This window comes from Oncorhynchus kisutch, linkage group LG30 (assembly GCF_002021735.2).
Source record: "Oncorhynchus kisutch isolate 150728-3 linkage group LG30, Okis_V2, whole genome shotgun sequence".
Classification (NCBI taxonomy): domain Eukaryota; kingdom Metazoa; phylum Chordata; class Actinopteri; order Salmoniformes; family Salmonidae; genus Oncorhynchus; species Oncorhynchus kisutch.
In genome coordinates this window covers 23,377,604-23,395,357 of record NC_034203.2, presented here as the reverse complement: position 1 = coordinate 23,395,357, position 17,754 = coordinate 23,377,604, and the positions used below count along the sequence as shown (strand labels likewise).

At 43.6% G+C, this 17,754-nt stretch overlaps 1 protein-coding gene across 1 annotated transcript in view; it reads left to right on the top strand.

Moving 5' to 3' along the window:
* Window positions 1-17,754, top strand: part of LOC109875264 (TGF-beta receptor type-1) — a 51,309-nt gene that overhangs the window by 19,195 nt on the left and 14,360 nt on the right. The window contains exons 2-6 of the mRNA XM_020467550.2: window positions 10,884-11,138; window positions 12,520-12,756; window positions 14,312-14,542; window positions 14,913-15,080; window positions 15,295-15,451. Coding sequence (XP_020323139.1) covers window positions 10,884-11,138; window positions 12,520-12,756; window positions 14,312-14,542; window positions 14,913-15,080; window positions 15,295-15,451 — 1,048 coding nt within the window. The remainder of the gene's footprint in view (window positions 1-10,883; window positions 11,139-12,519; window positions 12,757-14,311; window positions 14,543-14,912; window positions 15,081-15,294; window positions 15,452-17,754) is intronic.

Genomic DNA, 17,754 nt, shown 5'->3' with positions numbered 1-17,754 from the left:
GGAAAGGCGGCCATAGGAGGTGTTGGCTTTGGGGATGACCAGTGAGATATACCTGCTGGAGTGCGTGCTATGGGTGGATGTTGTTATCGTGACCAGTGAACTGAGATGAGGCAGAGCTTTACCTAGCATAGACTTATAGATGACCTAGAGCCAGTGGGTCTGGCAACGAATATGTAGCAAGGGCCAGCCGACTAGACCATACAGGTTGCAGTGGTGGGTGGTACATGGGGCTTTGGTGACACGGATGGCACTGTGATAGACCTCATCCAGTTTGCTGAGAAATGTGTTGGAGACTATTTTGTAAATGACATCGCTGAAGTCGAGGATCGGTAGGATAGTCAGTTTTACGAGGGTATGTTTGGCGGCGTGAGTGAAGGAGGCTTTGTTGTGAAATAGGAAGCTGATTCTAGATTTTATTTTGGATTGGAGATGCTTAATATGAGTCTGGAAGGAGAGTTTACAGTCAAGCCAGATACCTAGGTATTTGTAGTTGTCCACATATTATTAGTCAGAACCGTCCAGAGTAGTGATGCTAGTCGGGCGGGCGGTTGCGGGTAGGGAACCGTTGAAGAGCATGCATTTAGTTTTACTAGCATTTAAGAGCAGCTGGAGGCCACGGAAGGAGAGTTGTATGGCATTGAAGCTCATCTGCAGGTTAGTTAAGTGTCCAAAGAAGCGACATCATTGATATATACAGAGAAAAGAGTCGGCCCGAGAATTGAACCCCGTGGCACCCTCATAGAGTCTGCCAGAGGTCCGGACAACAGGCCCTCCGATTTGACACACTGAACTCTGTCTGAGAAGTAGTTGGTAAACCAGGTGAGGCAGTCATTTGAGAAACCAAGGCTGTTCAGTCTGCCGTTAAGAACACAGTGATTGACAGAGTCGAAAGCCTTGGCCAGGTCGATGAAGACGGCTGAACAGTACTGTCTTTTATCGTTTAGTGATATTGTTTAGTATCTTGACCGTGGCTGAGGTATACCTGTGATCAGCTCAGAAACCGGATTGCACAGCGGAGAAGGTATGGTGGGATTCAAAATGGTCAGTGATCTGTTTATTAACTTGGCTTTTGAATTCTTTGGAAAGGCAGGGCAGGATGGATATAGGACTATAACAGTTTGGGTCTAGAGTGTCTCCCCCTTTGAAGAGGGGGATGACCGCGGCAGCTTTCCAATCTTTAGGGATCTCGGACGATACAAAAGAGGTTGAACAGACTGGTAATAGGGGTTGCAACAATGGCGGCGGATAATTTTTGAAAGAGAGGGTCCAGATTGTCTAGCCCAGCTGATTTGTACGGGTCCAGATTTTGCAGCTCTTTCAGAACATCTGCTATCTGGATTTGGGTGAAGGAGAATCTGGGGAGGCTTGGGCAAGTAGCTATGGGGGTGCGGAGCTGTTGGCCAGGGTCGGGGTAGCCAGGAGGAAAGCATGGCCAGCTGTAGAAAAATGCTTATTGAAATTTGCGATTATCGTGGATTTATCGGTGGTAACAGTGTTTCCTAGCCTCCCAGCTGCAGTGGGCAGACCTTTTTGGAGTTTGAGCTACAGGATGCAAATTTCTGTTTGAAAAGCTAGCCTTTGCTTTCCTGACTGACTGCGTGTATTGGTTCCTGACTTCCCTGAAAAGTTGCATATCGCAGGGACTATTCGATGCTAGTGCAGTCCGCCACAGGATGATTTTGTGCTGGTCGAGGGCAGTCAGGTCTGAAGTGAACCAAGGGCTATATCTGTTCTTAGTTCTATATTTTTTTGAAAGGGGCATGCTCATTTAAGATGGTGAGGAAATTACTTTTAAAGAACGACCAGGCATCCTCTACCAATGGGATGAGGTCAATATCCTTCCAGGAAACCCGGGCCATGTCTATTTAGAAAGGCCTGCTTGCAAAAGTGTTTTAAGGAGCATTTGACAGTGATGAGGGGTGGCCGACTGCGGATCCATAGCGAATGCAGGCAATGAGGTAGTGATCGCTGAGATCCTGATTTGAAAACTGCAGAGGTGTATTTGGAGGGCAAGTTGATCAGGATAATATCTAATAGTGCCCATGTTACTGATTTAGGGTTGTACCTGGTGGGTTCCATGATCCTGGAAAGTAAGCCTGCAAAGTTCTGTCAATCTCTGCAGTAGCTTGCAACTCCTCCCCCTTTTGGCAGTTCTATCTTGACGGAAAATGTTGTAGTTGGGGATGGAAATCTCCGAATTTTTGGTGGCCTTCCTAAGCCAGACACGGCAAGGACATCAGGGTTGGTGGACTGCTAAAGCAGTGAGTAAAACAAACTTAGGGAGGAGGCTTCTGATGTTAACATGCATGAACCCAAGGCTTTTACGGTTACAGAAGTCAATAAAAGAGAACGCCTGGGGACACGCAGGGCCTGGGTTAACCTCCACATCACCCGAGGAACAGAGGGAGGAGTAGGATGAGGGTATGGATAAAGGCTATCAAAACTGGTCGTCTAATGCGTTGGGGACAGAGAATAAAAGTATCAGATTTCTGGGCGTGGTAGGATAGATTCAGGGCATAATGTACAGACGGGTATGGTAGGGTGCAGGTACAGTGGAGGTAAACCTAGACATTGAGTGACGATAAGAGAGGTTGCATCTCTGGATGCACTAGTTAATTAATCTGGGTGAGGTCACCGCATGTGTGGGAGGTGGGACAAAAGCGGTATCTGAGGCATGTTGAGTGGAACTAGGGGCTCCGCAGTACACTGAAACAATGATAACTATCCTAAACAACAGTATACAACGCATATTGACATTCGAGGCATAAAGCAATCACAGGTGTTGATTGGGAGAGCTAGCTAAGACAATGAGTACGACAACAACAGCTAATCAGCTAAGACAACAACAACAGGTAAAAAGGCGATGAATTGGCAGAGAGGGTCAGTTAACTACACACAGGGCCTGAGTTCGAGGCTGGGGCCGACCGAAAACAAAAATAAACTAAATGTATTACCGTGATTAATGAACAGTCCAGCAGGCTTCAGCTATGTAGCCAAGTGATCATAGGGTCCAGTGAACAGCAGTAGATGAAGCAGGGAAGCCGCTGGGTAGGTTTTACTACGCTAGCAAGCGAATGACACAGCGTTGAAAAAAAAGAGTTAGCAGGCCGGGGCTAGTAGAAGCCTCTGCTCCGATGTCCGGCAAAGGCCGGTTGAGGGCACAACGGATGGAATTACGTCTGCAGACAAGTCGTGATGGAACGGTGGGGCTCCGTGTTGACAAAGGGTCCAGGCCACATGCACTACAAAAACACAGCTAAACAACAGCCTCTTGCTAGGTGTGCATTTTAAGGCTAACTACATCCAAAAACCCAAATGTCTTAGATTTTTCCAGAACTCAGTGGTCATCTGATTGTGTAAACATTGTTGGGGATTTAGAACATCCAATTTTGTTGTTTTTCTATTATTATGAAATTATATACATATTTCGTTACTTAACTGGAAAAAAATAAACATAAAAAAATAAAGATAATGTGGGCTATTTACTTCATTTATCTGTTTTAATAAAATACATAATTTGAATAACAAACCATGGTGGCAATTCATATCTTGCAGGAAAGCTGTAAATAAGACATTGGTTTCAAGAGAAGACATGTTAAAGGTTTAACAGGGGATGCCTGGCTGTCTACTTTTTTTGGGGGGGGGCTACTCTATGTACTTGTGGAAAACACTAAGCTGTATAGGATGAGCCATGATTAGAATATAGTATATAAATATAAAGTGATAAAAAAAGTTTATTAAAGTGACGAGTGTTCAATGACTGTGTATACTGCCGTGACCCATGTCATCCAAAAATTATACTTTTGAATAATCTGTCCATAGAACATTCTTTCAAGAGTCTTGATGTTCTTCCAGGTGCTTTTAGGTAAACTTGAGTCAACTTTTTGGAGGACATGGGTCCCCTCATGCCAATAGTCAAGCATGATGGTGTTAGTGTGATCGTGTGGGGATGCTTTGCTGCCTCAGGACCTGGATGACTTGCCTTAATAAAAGGAACCATGAATTCTGCTCTGCATCAGAGAATTCTACAGGAGAATGTTAGGCCGTCCGTCTGTGAGCTGAACCTGAAGCGCAGCTGGGTCATGCAGCAAGGCAATAATCCAAAACACACAATCAAGTCTACATGAAATTGCCTAAAAAGCCACTCATTTTACGTTTTGGAATGGCCTAGTCAAAGTCCTGACCTAATTCCAATTGAGATGTTGTGGCATTTCATGCTTGAAAACCCACAAATGTCGCTGAGTTAAAGCAGTTCTGCATGCAAGAGTGGGCCAAAATTCCTCCATAGTCATTGCAGTTCCCAAGTGGCGCAGCGGTCTAAGTCACTGCATCTGAGTGCTAGAGGCGTCACTACAGGCCCTGGTTTGATTCCAGGCTGTATCACAACCGGCCGTGATTGGGAGTCCCATAGGGCGGCGCGTAACTGGCCCAGCATCGTTAGGGTTTGGCCGTAGTAGGCCATCATTGTAAATAAGAATTAGTTCTTAACTGGCTTGTCTAGTTCAGTAAAGGTTCAATTAAAAAAATTAAATGTGGCACAACCAGTTATTGAGTGTAAGGGGGTAATTGCTTTTTCACACAGGGGAATTGAGTGTTGCTCAACTTCTGTTAATTTAATAAATAAAATGGCTTATTTGTAAACTCATGTTCCCTTTTTCTAATATGAGGTTTTGGTTGAAGATCTGATTCAGTATCAAAAATATGCAAAAATAGAGAAAATCTGAAAAATACTTTTTCACGGCACTGTACATAGGACAGCAGTCTCTAAGGTGCAAGGTATAGTATCTGGTGGTAGCTGGCTATTGTTCTTAGTGTGTCAGTTGTCCACTGTTTAGGGCCCCTGAAGTGTTCTCTTGGACCTTAGAGAAGCCTTTTCCAGCGAGGCCAATGACTATTAAAACCTTTTGTGACTAGGGGGCAGTATTTTCATTTTTGGAAAAATAACGTTCCCGTAGTAAACAGGATATTTTGTCAGGACAAGATGCTAGAATATGCATATAATTGACAGCTTAGGATAGAAAACACAAAAGTTTCCAAAACTGTAAAAATATTGTCTGTGAGTATAACAGAACTGATATTGTAGGCAAAAGCCTGAGAAATCCAATTCGGAAGTGCTTCATGTTTTGAAAGCGCTGCGTTCCAATGTGTCCCTATTGAGCAGTGAATGGGCTATCAACCAGATTACTTTTTCTCTGTATTCCCCAAGGTGTCTACAGCATTGTGACGTAGTTTTGCGCATTTATGTTGAAGAATACCCGTAAGCGGCTACATTGCGCAAGTGGTCACCTGATGCTCCCAGAGTGATTCTCGTGTAAAATACAGAGGTTGCCATTATTCCAATCCGTCCTACTGAAAAACCAATTGTCCCGGTGGATATATTATCGAATAGATATTTGAAAAACACCTTGAGGATTGATTATAAACAACGTTTGCCATGTTTCTGTCGATATTATGGAGCTAATTTGGAATATTTTTCGGCGTTTTCATGACTGCAATTTCCGGGCGATTTCTCAGCCAAACGTGAAGAACAAACGGAGCTATTTCGCCTACAAAAATAATATTTTGGGAAAAAAGGAACATTGGCTATCTAACTGGGAGTCTCGTGAGTGAAAACATCAGAAGCTCATCAAAGGTAAACGATTTAATTTGATTGCTTTTCTGATTTCCGTGACCAAGTTACCTGCTGCTAGCTGGACAAAATGCTATGCTAGGCTATCGATAAACTTACACAAATGCTTGTCTAGCTTTGGCTGAAAAGCATATTTTGAAAATCTGAGATGACAGGGTGATTAACAAAAGGCTAAGCTGTGTCTCAATATATTTCACTTGTGATTTTCATGAATAGGGATATTTTCTAGGAATATTTATGTCCGTTGCGTTATGCTAATTAGTGTCAGTCGATGATTACGCTCCCTCATGCGGGATGGGGAGTCACTAGTGGTAGAGCTGCTGCAGCAACAGGGCCCTTGGCTCTACAGGCCCTACCTCACCCCTCAGCTGGTGGAGACGTCTCGCATAACATTCCTTTCACTCCCACTCTCTACCGCTCCACACTCCATAATTTCCTCTGGCTGTGTGCTTTAGACCTAGGCACTTCCATCCGTCTCTCTGTGCTCCAACCTGCTGCTGCTCGCAATCAATTTTATTTTCTCTCTTAAAGCCTTTTAGTGATTCCATATGAAACCAGGACAACTAAAAAATACTATGATTTTGAGAATTTTCCCAAAATTGTATCCATAGGATGGAAATAGTTATCAAAGTTTGCATATTTATATTTGGCATATTTATATTTTTGTCCTAACCCAGGCTTCCTTTTTAAAGCTGCAATATATAACTTTTAGGGTGACCTGAATAAATTTGCTTAGAAATGTGAATTATAGATCTGTCATTCTCATTGAAAGCAACTCTAAGAAGTTGTAGATCTGTTCTATGTGCAATATTTATTTCTACACTTCCATTGCTGAATTTTTGTTTTTGCATCTTCTACTTTCTGTTTTGTACACCAGCTTAAAACAGCTGGAAGTAAAAAATTTTCGCTTATGTAAAATATATTTCACAGCGTTTTACAATTATTCTTTACACTATACTTGCTTGTTTTGTCACAAGCTGAAATTAAGCGAACTGTTTTAGCAACAAGGAAATGGCAGAGCAATTTCTGCACACACAAACACACATTTTTTCTGTATGAAATGGGATGTAACAAAAACATGTGCAGATATTCCAACCTGGAACTTTGATATGACTGTGGAGGTATATTAAGATAAAAACTATTTTGATTTGGCATATTTTGTTTTTCATGTTTCTATTTTTCTATATTCATAAATGTAATGTAAAATATTTTGTTTTACTGATCTCAAACGGAGCATGCAGTAATATGGCACATTTGAGCTTTTTAGTACCTACAGGTGAAGAAGCATTATGGAGTCTTACAGGAGGCCTGGGTAAGGCCAAAGTGTCATAAATATGCCAACTTTGATGAATTATTTCTCTATTATGATTTTAGGTATGTCAACAATTCTTCCTCCAAAGGACCATTCTATGGATCCAATTTTGTGGGGAAAAAATGTGTCCTTGTTTTGTATGGAATTACGTTTTTGTGATAAAAGCAGGCAGTGGATGAATTGGGTTGTCATTTTTTGAGGAATCCTGCTGGGATTGGGTTTTGTTCATTGTGTGTTTTGGAGTTAAATAATTTTTAGTGATGTTGTAGTGATTATCCTGTTCCAGTGAGGCTGTCAATCATCCTTCTCTATAGATTTTGGAAGATTCTGTTCCCGCCTATTGGCAGGCCTTGCTCTCTCTGGCTTGGGGGCAGGGTAGTGGGTGCCGGGCGTTGCCAGTAGTGCTGTCTGATACTGTTAGGCCTTATGGCCGTCTGTCTGTCAGTCATCCTGCTCCCAAGCCATGTCACGCCACCCACAGCCTCCGGTATGCCTCCAGAATATGAGGGGAGCAGGAGAGCGATTGTAAGACCATCAAGGCTGCAGCTGCCTGAGGGGAAAGGAACAGGCAATCATCCACTCCTCTCATTCCCTTTAGCTCTGATCTCTCTCCGGTTTCTTCTGCTGATCACAGTATTACAGCGACCATACTGATGAGCTTTTCCAATGCTCTGAGTCCTATGAGAACACCTCCTGGAGAACCGTTGTTTCTTTGTCCTACTGTTCTTTATTTATTGTCCTGGCTCTATCCTGCTGGAGCCTCCCCTGTAACCTGTACACATCCCCATGTACAGTGTGTCCAGTATACGTTTTCTCTCTGTCTGCTGGTCTCTAGATTGTAAAAGTCTAGTTCTACCTTGGGTTTCTTTTCATTCCACCATTGAGATATAAATAGGGTGTTCTTATTCTATGGTTTCTATGATGATTGGATGGCACAGTGAGGGCTTCAGTTCTATGCCATTCGGTTATATGGAGCAACTCACTCTGTCTGCCAAGCCCACTGTCTGACTGTTACATATGTGAATATCCAATACCAGCTACCTTTTTGTAAACAGTAGGAAAGATGGGCTACTTTGAAGCTAGAAAGCAGCTCCGTAAAGATATGTTGATGCTAGTCACCTTTTTCAGATCTTTTGGTGCTTTTCAGCTGCTTGCTTTGAAGTGTAACTCGTTTTGATCAGCGCTGACATCAGGGGTGTCAAAACATTAGCGGTGCCTTTCCATCTATTGATTGGCCAGCCAGGTTTAAGCTCCTGTCACTGCTGATAGAGAATTGATTGGCCAGAAATACAGATAGAGGACAAGCCGTGGGAGAGAATAAGGAGTTTTTGACTGATTTGTCTAATAACCCCTAGAGATTGGGTAAGTAAGGTGGTTGTGGGAGCGTAAAAGAACCAAGGCAAGGAGTGCAGAGTGGAAGGAAGGAGAAGCTGGCTGGTGATTACAGTAAATTATGGTATGTGGAGAGGCCAGGCCATTCACGAATGAATTAGGCAAGCACTCTAGGCAGCGATACTTTGAGCGACTCGGAGTACCTGCCACCTCGTTCGTATCGGTCTCCTGGGTGCCTGCCTGTTCCAGTGGACTGGTTGCATCCCAAATGGTACCATATTTCTCCATAGTCCACTACTTTTGACCAGGCCCCGTATGAGGGAATATCGAGCCATTTTAGGATGAAGTGGGACTCAGCGAGCCATGCAGGGTTCATCCTCATTCCTCACACCGCCCTGGATGTGTGATAATGATCACACCAATTTAGAGGCTACATGACATGTGTAGGACATGCATGCAGGCCAAATCAAGCGGAGTTGGCTGTGCTGGATAAATTCTGTTGCATGCTCTAGGCCTGTGTTTCAATTAGATGTTGAAGGCTATGCGTGATCCTCAGAAAACTCCTTTGTTAAATAGTTGAAGGTCTAGTACAGAACCCAATATTTATTGAAACCCAACTCCACTGTGCATCTCTTTCATATAATGGCACAATGTTAAGCGTTTGATAAATGGATCGAAAAAAAGCCATTTTGAAGAAAAAAACGACTTATCCTAACTTTTCTCTTTTGGGCTTGGAGATTTAGGTTGATACTTCTGTTTTTATGTTTTCAGCAGTCTCTGCCAAGCAGATGGAGAGAGCAGTGGATAGATGGATGCTTCAGTCAGTGCTACAGGATAAATGATTAGACTGCCCCTGCCAATTTTCTCTCACAAACAACTCTCCTCTCCTGACTCTCTCTGCAGTACTCCTGCCATTACAACTCCCTCTCAAGTCCCTACCCCAGATCCTCTCTCTATGAATGCAGCAGAGTTCATTTACGGATAGTGTTCCTTTAATGGCCACCCTCTCTCTCCCTTCCTGGGCTCGTTTCAAGCCAGAGGTCTAGAGGTCCGTCTAGACTTCCTGCTGTCCCACACTGCTTTAATTGTAGCCTGTGGTTTGGTGAGAGGCCGTTCTAGGTTGGGCATCCAGTGTGTGTGTGTGTCTGTGTATTTTGTGCATGCCTTTGCGGTGTGTTTAGTGTGTCTAGCCTACACAGTAAATTTGCAAGTGTCAGTCTTGGTTTTAAGATACAGTAAGTGTTCTGAGTGATTCTAGTGGGGTTAACACCAGTGAGATTGAAATGTACACGTTATTTGAATCCCAGTGGAATCACCTCTGCGTGGTGGTGTTAGTTCGACTGTGTTGAGTTCATTTTCGTTAACTCTTTGACTATATATATTATACATTTAATTATAGCCAGCATATTGTGACTTGCAGATCTGATGTGGCCCATTCAAACACATTCACTTGGGCAGAATTTATTGAACGCAACCACCATCATGTCTCTGTCACTATCAAACACAGTTCTGGGTGGGTATCGCTCACATTCATTCAAAAGGCATACTGGGAAATATGCAAATAAGCCCCCCCCCCCCTAAAAAGAAACTAACACTAAATGTGTTATTGCCTAACACTGTGTATGTAACAAGTGTACCAGCATCAACTTTAATAGCCATGGTGTCAGGGACCAACACTATCGTAGGGTTGTTAGTTTGTCAACACTTTATAAAGTGTTAGTTTAACACTATTTTGGTGGTTCATATATCATTTCTAAGAAAGTGTTACATTTTAACATTGTGCATGTTAAGATTCTGATCTCAAATTTGCTGTGTATGTAAGATCAGAGGAGCTGAGTCACTTGCTGCAGGCTGGGTGTAGTGCTAGGCCCACTACATCTGGCTTGTGTTGGCTGCAGCTCTGCACGATGGCACGTTTGTGCACATGCACAACTATACACACCCCTCCCCCCAGCCATCCCTGTGTAACCTGAGCTATGGGGCCAAAGGCTGACCAATAACAGCTCTCTCGTCTGGATTCTCCTGTTGCTGTGAAGGCATTAGCAAGTCTTTCCTTCTACTTAAGGGTCACACACAACGCACAGAATTTTGATCTAGCCTTCATCTGCCGATTGTTCAGTGTTTTAGTGACACCCCTCTGTCGACGTCTGACTGATGCCATTTTTCACCTGATTCTACATGTAAAATTGTTGCTCACTCGGCTCACAAATTATGTTCAGAAGACCGGAGGTGCTAATTCCTCTCGGCCAGAAACCACTATTGGTGTGCCTGAGCCCTTACTGTGTTCTATGGTGTCTTCAGTTGCAACCCAGTATCAACCACATTGTGTACTTACAAACCACATCCGCTCTTATCACATTTATCCTGCAATTACTGCTCTGAAAAAACATCCCTACCTGTTGTGCACTAAGAGTGACAATTTTCATATGACAGAACTGGTGTATATTCCAGACATATTGAAAAATGTTAATGTGTTGACTTGGCTATGCGTTTCTTTTTTATCAGATGTACTTCTTCCTTTTATCAGAACAAGCACTTCTTTCTTTTTACCAGATTTTGTTTCTATATTCTGTATTTTCACTAAAACCCATCCCCTTTCTCCTCTCTCAGCGTTGCAGTGCGACTGCCAGTGGTGTAGTAACAGTACCTGCTACACGGATGGCCTGTGCTTTGTGTCCTTTGTCAAGTCGGGCAGTAAGATGGTGGCACAGGGGAGCAGGTGTTTACTGGAAGCAGACCTCATCCCTAAAGACAGGCCGTTCTTCTGCGCCCCTTCCAAGAAGGAGAACACCGGTGTTGTCCCTGTCTGCTGCAACAGAGACATGTGTAACAAAGACCTCAACCCAGAAGACTACTCAGAGACATGTAAGTGTCTGAAATGTCTCGGGTCTATCATCTTTCACATGCATGCCATGTCCTCAATTGGCTACTAGCTCATAGGCAATTACCTCATGTGCAGTGCATCTGTGTAGATCTGAAAGGAGGAAGTCATAATATGAAAATGTTGCCCATCATATTACCATATACTTTCCTAATCATTACAGATGTACAAAAAATGTTTTGGGGGTAGGTGCTAGGTGTATATATGTGGTATTGGGTGACTCCATCTAAACAGCGAAGCAGAGAACTGATGGCGAGACAATATATTTCTAAAGCATGTTTGATCCTCCATTCACTATTCTACAATAGAATAAGGGTATGTCTCCTGCACAAAGCATTCCCTGTACTTTCAAGGACCATGGACCTTGAAAATATGTCACAGAATTGTCTGTGTTACTGTGTGTGTGCGCGCTCTGCATAAGTACAATTTAATCTTTCCCCCATTCTGCTCCTCTTTCAGTTTCTGTCACCTGCTTTGTGAAATATGAACCCATACATACAGGCCACAGGCCCAAGTCATTTTTCAGCTCTGATTTATTGGATGTTAGGTCATTTTTATAAGAACAGGAGGGGATTGTTAGTGATACTATTCTCCCAGCACAACCCATGTTTCTTCATGAGTTATTTACTTTCTCCCCGCAAGGCTCTTCCAGTTTCTTTTATAGGACTCTCACTCATGCGGGAGAGTCACAATTACAATTTATAAACCCAGTATCCTGGACACGGACACACATTCCATTGAACACGCATTTTTTGTTTAAGACCGTCTTAATCTGTGTTCAGGAAACTGGCACTATATGTCACTGAATATATCTGAAGCAACGTCTCTGCTTGGACACGCTGTCGGGTTCTGCTCTTGTGGTCAGAAAGAAGCACCTCACTGCTCCCATTCTTGATCATGGGTCTGGAACTGCCTCCATGCTGTGCTTCTCATTATGGTAGTCATCAGATATCCTCTCTCACCATACTGTCATTCAGTAATAGCAAGGCCGTTCTTAAGCCTTCCTCTGTTGGCAGCTGTGAGTATTGGAAAGATTTGACAGGTTGAGGTCGCCAGGTTCCAGAAGCAACTTTTGATGCTTCATAATGGAATCCCACGACAGCTCTTATTCTGAGAGCTGAAAGTGTCTGACTTAAAGTTCCATTAATATTTGATCACCCTCACGTTTCAGATCACACTCCTCTGATTCTCAGCAAGTCAATTAGAGAAAGTCTAGCCAGTATCAGGAAATGCATTTGAATTTAAACCGGACCGTTGCAATGTTTTCAAAGGAACTCTTATCAGTTCCTGCTTTTTTTTATCACTGTCCCATGCATGTGTGTTAGTATGGCACAACACTAACCCCAGTCTCGTCCCCCCCTCCAGTCCCCACAGCCCGTACCCCTCCACTGAGCCCAGTGACCCTGGCGGCCGTCATCGCAGGGCCGGTGTGTATGCTGTGTTTCGTGCTGCTGCTGGTGTTCTATGTGTGCCACAGCCGCTCGATTATCCACCACCGCGTGCCCAACGAGGAAGACCCTGCCATGGACCACCCCTTCCTGGCAGACGGCCATACCCTCAAAAACCTCATCTACGACATGACCACCTCAGGCTCCGGATCAGGTGGGTTTTGTAGTTCTATGTACTACTGTACATTCATCACACCCTTTGGGGGATACGTTTTAAACAGATTGAGTTTAATGGAGGAGGTGTAGCATGCTCTACTATGGTACCGATTAAAGCTTTGTACAAGATGTCCGGTTTTATCTTCGTACATATGTTCCTAAAGTTAACATAAGTGTCCCTTCTCCCTACCAATGCAGTTTTCGCACCTTAGGGTGCTAGAATCTCCCTTAGGATAGATTTACGTATTCCATCTATTTTAAGGTGGGATGCTATATCAGCCCAATGCACAAAGTCTGACTGTAGGCACTTTCAAATGACATTTACTGACAGGGTTATGTAAGTTGTTCTGAAAATGCCTAGAAGCTGCAATACTGACCTTGGGAACGCTTACAGTTTCTCATACTAAATGGGTTGTATTAAAGAAGTTCTTCAATACTGTGGTTTTCTATGGAGCGGTCCGCAAGATGTAAATGAGAGCCAATAAGCTGCCGGAAATGTTCTTGGCTATGAATGTTTCAGCGAATGATTGAGACCTGAGTGTTTCATCAGTAATACATCCGTTTAGCAGCCGGTGAGACTGTGACATACAGCTACCAGTCAAGGACCATCATTCAATCATGGAAACAGAATCGTATGAATCTAATTCAATCAGAAAAATAGAATTGTGGCATTCCATAATGACTTTAACATGAATTGTCCATAGAACTGGAGATGACAAGTTATTCAGCAACTTGATATCAGCCTTCTATTGATGGTGAGGTCGTGACAGTATTTGGTTTTTCTCTGCCCTGGCACCAACTTACTGGTTATTCGCTCTGCTCATTGAGTTTAATGTCCAGGTTGAAGAGAAGGTAAAATAATGCAGACCACCCATGCAGCTGGAACGTGGGCAGAAGCACGCTCTAGAACAGGGTTTTCCAAACACCTCTCATGCCTCTCCTCCCAGGTGCACCTTTTGTTTTTTTGCCTTAGCAATACACTGTTGATTCAGATAATCAAAGCTTGATTATGAGTTGGTTATTTAAATAATCCGTGTAGTACTAGGGGGGGGGGGGGGAAACCAAACTGTCCTGCCCCCCCCCCCCCCCCCCAACTCTGGCTTCAAAGCAGAGTTGAGTTTGGGGGCTCTAGACTGTTTTATATACATGTACGGTATACCAGGTGAAACCAGACAGACAGAGGACCTCCAAGGTACAGACACTCTTCAGACAGTGACTAATTTGTTCTATTTTCCGAAGATATTTTGTTTGATGTCTTTGAAACAGAGAGTAGCAGGTCTGACTGTTGAAGTCTTCCTACTGTACCTCTGTCTCCCTCAGTGTTCTTCTGGCCTTGTGCAAACATTGGATTTGTCGACAGAAAGAGTCATTCCATTTTTGGATCCAATGGCCTGCTTTTAATCCGTGTCTTCAGTGTCTCTTCCACACAACCACTCTCACAGTTGCAAGTTCCTCTCACCTTGCTGTATAGAACTGCTTTCAAACTTCTCCTAAAACCCTGGCCTCCTAATAACTGGGCTCCCTCTCCATACAACCCCCCCCCCCTTCCACAGGTCTGCCCCTGTTGGTGCAGAGGACCATAGCCAGGACCATCATCCTGCAGGAGAGCATCGGAAAGGGAAGGTTCGGGGAGGTGTGGCGGGGCCGCTGGCGAGGAGAGGAGGTGGCCGTTAAGATCTTCTCATCCCGGGAGGAGCGCTCATGGTTCCGTGAGGCCGAGATCTACCAGACAGTCATGCTTCGCCACGAAAACATCCTGGGCTTCATTGCCGCTGACAACAAAGGTCCGAGGGAATATTGGAACAGGGTAGTGTTCAGTAGGGAGAAACATTTTTGAAACAGGGAGGTACTTGTCCAATAAGAGATCGTGCCAGATTTTCATTTTCTGTAGGAAAATGTTTTGATAGTGTGCCCTACTGAACATGACTGTATTGATCCTATTTTCTATGACCAATGATGCTCTTAATTTGACAAGAAGTTGGAACTGTGTATTTGGGACCAAGATAGTATAGTCAGGATACTAGCGTTTCATTGAGTTTCTCTGATGATCTGTTGTAAATGCAGGCATTGTGTAAAGTGTAGCTCACCTAACTTCTCTCTCTCACTCTCTCTATCTCTCACTCACTGTTCTCTCTCTCTCTCCTTTCCTCTCAGATAACGGCACGTGGACCCAATTGTGGCTGGTATCAGATTACCATGAGCACGGCTCCCTTTTTGACTACCTGAACAGGTACACGGTGACAGTGGAGGGCATGATCAAGCTGTCCCTGTCCACCTCCAGCGGCCTGGCTCACCTGCACATGGAGATTGTTGGCACGCAAGGTGAGGAGGACCAATTAAAATGTGGCTCTTAATGTACTTCGTATAGCATATGTATCCACATAACATGTACATAGTTATGAAATGTAGTGGTTTTACTCTGCACTCAGATATTCCTTTCTCTGCATCTCTCTTCCTTTTCCTCTTCTCTCTCTCCCCCGCTCGCTCTCGCGCTCTCTCTCCATTTACCCACTTCCCCCTGTTCTCCTCCCCACAGGTAAACCTGCCATCGCCCACCGCGACCTGAAGTCTAAGAACATCCTGGTGAAGAAGAATGGTACTTGCTGCATCGCTGACCTGGGATTGGCTGTCCGGCATGACTCTGCCACTGACACCATCGACATCGCCCCCAATCACAGAGTTGGAACCAAGAGGTGACTGCCTGCACGGCCAGAGAAACAAGTGTCTGCGATACACACAGAGGAAGAAACACATATACACTGAAAACACAGAAATGGACACACACACAAACCGATAAAGAGAGAGAAACCTCACGTAATGCGACAACTACTTAAGATTAGGTAGAACTCAATTAGGTTACATTATTTTGCTCGGGTCCCTTAATCCACACGGCTGTGTATGCCCTCATTGGAGTGCTGTCAGTATTGAGTCTGTCTTGGGCTGAGGCTCAGGGAAAATGACATCTGAGTCATTGGGCCTGTTGACATTGGATGCCTGTGAGTGATAGAGAGAGCGGAGGAGGGATGACGAGAGACTGCTGAGTGGATACAGCGTTATCTCTGAAATCTTAATCCGCTCAGTGGAAGGAGCGTGTTGGCAAAGGATCGCTATCTGATCCGATTGATCCATTACACTTCTCGGGTAACAGTGTAAAACATGGCTAAAACGATCATTTTGATATCATGAATGGTGAATTCTTGCATCCATAGCTCGGTCTATGAATTTGAGAGTGATTCAATTTCTCCAGCCCCATCCCTCAGCTGTTTACTGAACCAGGGGTGAGACGGCCCCTTTGTTATTGTTTCTACTGCTGATTACCGCTTTAAGGTATCGCCTGCATGACTTTTATTTGCGTTAGTATCACCATTTATCACTAATGTTCATTGTTTACAGTTTAAGTCGGAAGTTTACATACACTTAGGTTGGAGTCATTAAAACTAGTTTTTCAACCACTCCACAAATGTATTGTTAACAAACTATAGTTTTGGCAAACAGTTAGGACATCCACTTTGTGCATGACACAAGTCATTTTTTCAACAATTGTTAAGACAGTTTATTTCACTTATAATTCACTGTATCACCATTCCAGTGAGTCATAAGTTTGTATACACTAAGTTGACTGTGCCTTTAAACAGCTTGGAAAATTCCAGAAAATGATGTCATGGCTTTAGAAGCTTCTGATAGGCTAATTGACATCATTTTAGGCAATTGGAGGTGTCCCTGTGGATGTATTTCAAGGCCTACCTTCAAACCCAGTGCCTCTTTGTGTGACATCATGGGAAAATCAAAATAAATCAGCCAAGACCTCAGAAAACAAATTGTAGACCTTCACAAGTCTGTTTCATCCTTGGGAGAAATTTCCAAATGCCTGAAGGTACCAAGTTCATCTGTACAAAACATAGTATGCAAGTATAAACACCATCGGACCAAGCAGCCCTCATACCGCTCAGGAAGGAGATGCGTTCTGTCTCCTAGAAATTAATTTACTTTGGTGCGAAAAGTGCAAATCAATCCCAGAACAACAGCAAAGGACCTTGTGAAGATGCTGGAGGAAACGGGTAGAAAAGTATCTATATCCACAGTAAAACTAGTCTAATATCGACATAACCTGAAAGGCCGCTCAGCAAGCAAGAAGCCACTGCTTCAAAACCGCCCTAAAAAAGGCCAGACTACGGTTTGCAACTGCACATGGGGGCAAAGATTGTACTTTTTGGGGAAATGTCCTCTTGTCTGATGAAACAGAAATAGAACTGTTTGGCCATAATGACCATCGTTATGTTAGGATGAAAAATGGGGAGGCTTGCAAGCCGAAGAACACCATCCCAAACTTTAAGCACGGGGGTGGCAGCATCATGTTTTGGGGGTTCTTTGCTGCAGGAGGGACTGGTGCACTTCACAAAATAGATGGCATCATGAGGGATGAAAATTATGTGGATATATTGAATCAACATCTCAAGACATCAATCAGGAAGTTAAAGCTTGGTCACAAATGGGTCTTCCAAATGGACATTGACCCCAAACATACTTCCAAAGTTGTGGCAAAATGGCTTAAGGACAACAACCTCAAGGTATTGGAGTGGCCATCACAAAGCCCTGACCTCAATCCCATAGAAAATTTGATGGCAGAACTGAAAAAGCTTGTGCGAGCAAGGAGGCCTACAAACCTGACTCAGTTACACCAGCTCTGTCAGGAGGAATTGGCCAAAATTCACCCAACTTATTGTGGGATGCTTGTGGAAGGCTACTTGAAATGTTTGACCCAAGTGAAACAATTTAAAGGCAATGCTACCAAATACTAATTGAGTGTATGTAAACTTCTGACTCACTGGGAACGTGATGAAAGAAATAAAAGCTGAAATAATAATTCCCTCTACTATTATTCTGACATTTCACATTCTTAAAATAAAGTGGTGATCCTAACTGACCGAAAACAGGGAATTGTTACTGGGATTAAATGTCAGGAATTGTGAAAAACTGAGTTTAAATGTATTTGGAT